Below are 6,000 nucleotides of genomic sequence, written 5' to 3'. Positions count from 1 at the left end.
GTTTGTCTCATTACTAACTAGTATGACTGAGTCATCAAAACCAAATGTGCAGTCTGTGTGCGAGAAGACAGGTCAGACCGCTCCGCCGATGCCAGTGATTGCTCCTGGGACCACGGTGAGTTTTATTGAATGGACATTACTTGCTAGTCTTAACATTTGAGTGTCATCATGCTAACAAGACATTGGAAATGATCTTTGGTGCAGCGTAACTCCAGACAAGCATCGCACGATCCTTCTCCAGCTACCGACACGAGCCACCCCGCTCCTACACCTCCTACATCTTGGTAAGTTTATCTAGTGTTTTGCTTAACACATGCATAAAGACCTAGACTTAGCTTTATTTCCTCCAATGCTTACCATAATGACCTAGACTTAGCTTCTTCACCTCCAAAATGACTTAATAAGCTTACTGACCTCCAAAACCATCCATTTTACCTAAGTTAGCTCTAAAACTATCTGTACTTAGCTTTGTTTCCTCCAAAATGACCAAAGTTAGCTCTAATATGCTTAGTTAACTAGGTTTGCTCAATAATGACATGTACTTAGCTTACTTATGTCAAAAATGGCATAATTAGCTTAGTTAGCTCATAAACGATCCATTTTACCTAAGTTAGTTCTAAAATGATCCATTTTACCTTACTTAGCTCATAAACGATCCATTTTACCTACGTTAGCTCTAAAATGACCCATTTAACCTTACTTAGCTCATAAATGATCCATTCTACCCAAGTTAGCTCTAAAATGACCCATTTTACCTAGGTTAGCTCCAAAATGATCCATCTTACCTAGGTTACCTCTAAAATGATGCATTTTACCTAAGTTTGCTCATAAGCGATCCATTGCACCTAGGTTAGCTCATAAACGATCCATTTCACCTAAGTTAGCTCACAAATGATCAATTTCACCTAAATTAGCTCATAAATGTCATATATTCTTCTTCTTCTTCATTTTCTTCTTCTTCTTCTTCTTCTTCTTCTTCTTCTAATCTTCTTCTTCTTCTTCTAATCTTCTTCTTCTAACTTTTTTATTTCCCATTTTGCAGAATTCATTCACTTCACGGAAGCTTGCATAGATGGAGTGCTTGTTTGGATGAACTATGTTTCCTTTGTATCTATGAACGATGCATCTATGGTAGGATGACACTATTGTAATATGTATGGTTGGATGCATGTATATGTCGAACTTGCTATGTATGGTTGATGGAACTATGCATGTATGATGAAATTATATGTGTTGGATATCTCATATGTTTGCTGTGAACTTGCCATGTGAAAAATATATATGTATCATCTATTTGCTGTGAAAATGGTTGGGTATATGAAAAAACAGAGTCAATGCAGGCTCTTTGCCGTCTGCCACTGACGGCAACGGGCTCTTTGCCGTCTGCCGCGGACGGCAAAGAAGCCACGTGGCATCCAGCTGTGCTTCCTGGGAGCTGACCCATTTGGTCAGTTTGCCTACAGTGGCAGACGGCAAAGACTTTGCCGTCAGTGGCAGACGGCAAAGAACCTGCCATGTAGTGACGTGTCGATGACATCATACGGCGGACGGCAAAGACCCTAGAAATTTTGCCGTCAGCGGCGGACGGCAAAGGCCTTCCGTTAGCCACTTAACGGACTGACAGCGCAATTATTGCCGTCCGCTCTCTTTGCCGTCCGCCGCGCTCTCTTTGCCGTCCGCCGCAGACGGCAAAGACTTTGCCGTCAGTAGCAGACGGCAAAGTAGCTGTTTACCGAAGCCTACTTTGCCGGAGCCTTTTGCCGTCCGCGGCTGACGGCAAAGGCCTTTGCCGTCCGCCGTTCAGGCCTTTGCCGTCCGCCGTGGCAGACGGCAAAGTAGCTGATTACTGTAGTGATCGTCCGATCCGAAAGACCCAGATCTAAGGTTTCCCCCGGAGCATCCCGAGCCTGATGACGCAGACTGCAACGACGATGCCTCGACAAGGGAACGACATCTAAGACGTCGCCATCGTCCGCCATGACCATAGTCGGCGCGATTTTCATCGGCAGTTGCTCCACCAGACGTGCACCGCCGACGTTGCTGGTCCCTTCAACTGGAGCAAACTCCAAAACAATGCTCTAAAGAGGGACTACGACGCAAAAGCGCCGCCATCGCTCGATCCCAAGAAGATCTAGGGTTTCCCCCGTAGTTGCCCGCGCTGTCAAGGGCCAGACAAAGGTAGAATCCCGCGGATCTGCCCAGCTGCCGACGAGTCGCACCCACCACCGTGCCGACGGCCGACCAGCAATCCGGCCGCGCCGCCGCGAACTGATCCGGACACGCCGCCGCCGTCCCTGGCGGCCGCGACGCACCAGATCGCAAGGCCTCCTGCCGCGAGGATTCGGCGCCGCCACCACCCGCCGTGGCAACCGGCCCGTCGCCACGCTCCGGCTCGGCGGCGCCGGCACGCGCCAGCCCCACCCGAGCAAGAGGGCCCGAGTCCCCGTCGCCGCCGGCGACGGCTAGGCTTCGCCTGGCCGCGCCCTTGGGCGGCGGCGAGGGAGGAGGAGGAGTTGGGAAGGTTCGGCGGCGATGAGATCTGGGGCCTCCCGGTCGCCCATGCGGGGGGCGGCTCGGGAGGGACGCGAGCCCAAAAGAAAGAGTATTTGTGTCGACCTCTACAATCTCATGGTTTATTTCAGACTTCACTCTCCCCAGCAGCGCTAGCTTCCAAAGCTGTTCGCTGGGCTAGCGGGCGCCACAATGCATACAACTCCGCGTGCGTGTAGGCAGATCTCGTTGGAAAGCCACGTCAGGGAATCGGTCGACCAGTCGTCCGCTCAAATGGAACCTCCCCCAGAACGCACACGCCACATGCGCCCTGGCATACAGTGGCCGGCCGGCTCTCGATCGTGTAACTCATGGCCCGTCGCTGCCAGCGTGCAGGAAAAGGACGAGATAACACTGCGCTCATATCAACTCTTCTTTTCACCGTTACTCCATCAGCAACCAATCCAAGAGCAACTCTTCTAGCTAGCAAAGTAATCAAAGTCGGTCGCCCAAACATGAATGGAGCGTGCTCTGTAATTTTTTTCTAACACATGGCCAGATTTGGCAAATCTTTCAGCAGGCATGGCAAATCATGGCAAAAACCTGAGCATGATAAAATTTGCGATTTTTTGATAAAAAATTATAATAATATCATGAAGATACCAATTACACTCGGGCCTCTATACAAACAAGATTTTCGAAAGGCATCAAGGATACACGCAGCCAATAAAAAGAATCCGCCCGGTGATCAATCACTAGCATCAGCAGCACTCTAACCACCCCCGAACACAACACCCAGATTACAGAACAGGTTCTCTATGTTTGCCGAAGAAAGTTGTAATGCTACCAACAACATAATTTGGCATCAAAAGCGTCAGATGCAGGGGCGGATCTAGTGAGGGTGCCGTGGGTGTCATGGCACCCCCTCCAAAATTATAAAATAAGTTTTACTATATACCTAACACCGAATATCCATCAAGTTTTTGCTATTTTAAAATTATTTAATGAGATTATGATGATGTTTAGTGTAAACATTGAACCACGACACCCCCAAGCCTGTGATTCTAGGTCCACCACTGGTCAGATGGTCAAGCAAGACTATGTCCTATCTACCTACCTCAATCATGGTATTTTTTTAATAATATATACCGTTCGTTTTGCTTATGGGAGTTGTAGGGTGGAAAAGCCACTAAACGTAGCATAAACCGCGGTGTAGAAGAATCTGAAAGTTTTCTGCGCAACAACAATTAGCTCTGGAGTGCACTCTAAAATAGAGGCCCACAAGCTCCAAATATGGAGGAAGAACCACTCTTCTTGGAGCTGCCTCCAAACATTATGGAGTGCGAAGAGGCGACGACGACTATGCTTGAGTGTGTTTTGCCCCTCTAGCTAGCATCTAAATTGACGGTTATTATGGATGGAAGGGCATAGGGTGACTCAATTAGAGTTGCTCTAAGGGTAGTAGGCAACATCCCTTTTATGTTCATCAGAGTTGGGTAGTGTCTCTGCATGCAACTACAAAGCGAAGTCTTCTAAAACACTGTCACGGACTACATGCATGAAGAAAACAGCGTAGATCGTCTCAAAATTTATAAAGCGCCCTTCTTCTTTCTCTTACTTCCTCACCCTCGGCGAGCCAGCCCTAGCCAAACCACCTGCCACCCACGGCCGATGGGCACTATCGCCCTAGCCATCCAGATAATCCCCATCCATCCTTCTCCTGTGCTGGCAGCCACCCCACACCCCCAAACCGTCAAGCCTTCAGCTTGGCTCCACATGCAACATCATGGCCAGCCATGGCGTCGTCGACTTCGACTCTGTCCTAGTGAGCGATTGTCAGGGACGCCGCAACCTCCCCGTCTCAAACATGAGTGTGGTTAGAATTTGTTTTCAGGTAATTACTCCCTTCGTTTCAAAATGTAGTGTGTATATCTTTTTTTGTTAAGTCAAACCTCACAAATTTTCACCAAGTTTTTGGCGAAAAACATTCACATCTTGAATGTCAAGCATATATCATTAGATTCATTATAAGAAGTAGTTTCATATTTTACCTATTTGGTATTGTATATAAATAATTTTCTCTATAAATTTCATCAAAAGTTTGTAAAATTTGACTTTAAAAAAAATATACACACTACGTTACGGAACAGAGGGAGTACCAAATAGCAATGGCGGGAGAAAGAAAAACATAGACCCTTAATTTTTTATCTCAGTTTTCACAGGGACCCTTATTTAATTGACGCGAAGACTCGGTCCCTTTCTTCGACCCCTCTCTCATTGGTTTTTTTTTGAGACAACCCCTCTCTCATTGGTTCCCGACCGGCGGGTCCCACCCACCCATCATCCGACTCAGCAACGGGGCCCAATCAGAGCCCGATTTGGTTGCCGTCCACGCTGGCGCGCACGCACGGGCCCATCCATCCATCATCGCGCGCACCCGCTATAAAAACCCGAACCCCGCCGCTCCAAACACTCCAATCTCTCGGAGTCTCGCAACCCACCGCATCTCGCTGCTTCTCCACCGAGCCGATCACGAGCAGCAACTAGTTGAGTGCAAGCCGCCGCTGTCGCTGTCGCCGTCGCCGTCGCCGTCGCCGTCGCCGTCGCCGTCTTCTTCTTCGTCTCCGACAGGAGGAGCGGCAGGAAACCCCGGGAGGAGCTGGCCAACCTGGATCAGCTGGAGGGCGGCGCCGCCTCCGTGCGCGGGCACGAGACTGAGGAGCAGCGCAACAAGTTCCTCGTGCTCCGCCTCTACGAGGCGCTCAACAACCGCGACCACACCGCCGTCCACTCCCTCCTCGCGCCGGACCTCGAGTGGTGGTTCCATGGCCCGCCCGCGCACCAGCACATGATGCGCCTCCTCACCGGCGGCACCTCACCGTCCTTGTTCCGCTTCCAGCCGCGCTCCGTCGACGCCTTCGGCTCCACCGTCATCGCCGAGGGCGTGGACGACAAGGCCAAGGCATACTGGGTGCACGCCTGGACCGTGGGCGGCGATGGGGTGATCACCCAGCTGCGCGAGTACTTCAACACCGACCTCACCGTCACGCGCCTCGCCGCCGCCGCCGCGTCCAAGTGCGTCTGGCAGAGCCGCCGCCCCGACCGCGCCCGCAACTCCCTCCCGGGCCTCGTCCTCGCCCTCTAACTGCTGAAAGCAATGTAGTACTATGTACTCCAGCGAGATTGCTTACCGCATTTCCAGACGTCTCGTGCACCTGATGATGATGAACTGGTAGTAAATTAGTCGAGTGCCTTTGCGTGACAGTACGCAACGCCACGAGTGAATGTCTAGCGAGTCTTCAAAGGCATAGAAGTTTCTAGATGAAGCGCAAAACCTTCCGAGTTTTCATCATTTTCCTATTGCTGTAAAACAGGGCGGCCCGCTAGTGAACGATGTGTATACTTACGTCATTTCATACGGCTGGTCGAAAGGCACTCATGATTTTGCTTTTGCCTCCAGCATCGATAAGCCACAAAATGTCAGATAAGCCAAAGCAAAAGGAAGGTAGT

General features: G+C 50.2%; 1 protein-coding gene across 1 annotated transcript; it reads left to right on the top strand.

Moving 5' to 3' along the window:
* Nucleotides 1-4,954: 4,954 nt before the first annotated feature.
* Nucleotides 4,955-5,959, top strand: LOC125540924 (senescence associated gene 20-like). The gene has a single exon (XM_048704448.2). The coding sequence runs from the start codon at nt 5,339-5,341 to the stop codon at nt 5,633-5,635; it is 297 nt and encodes a 98-aa protein (XP_048560405.1). The 5' UTR covers nt 4,955-5,338; the 3' UTR covers nt 5,636-5,959.
* The last annotated feature ends 41 nt before the right edge of the window (nt 5,960-6,000 follow it).

This window comes from Triticum urartu, chromosome 2A, assembly GCF_056163025.1.
Source record: "Triticum urartu cultivar PI428250 chromosome 2A, HENAU_Tu73, whole genome shotgun sequence".
Lineage (NCBI taxonomy): Eukaryota > Viridiplantae > Streptophyta > Magnoliopsida > Poales > Poaceae > Triticum > Triticum urartu.
Note: the sequence above shows the minus strand (reverse complement) of the source record. Positions and strands in the feature narration are given on the sequence as shown.

Excerpts from the sequence above, each read along its gene's own strand:
- LOC125540924 (XM_048704448.2), top strand. The coding sequence starts at position 5,339 with ATGATGCGCCTCCTCACCGGCGGCACCTCACCGTCCTTGTTCCGCTTC.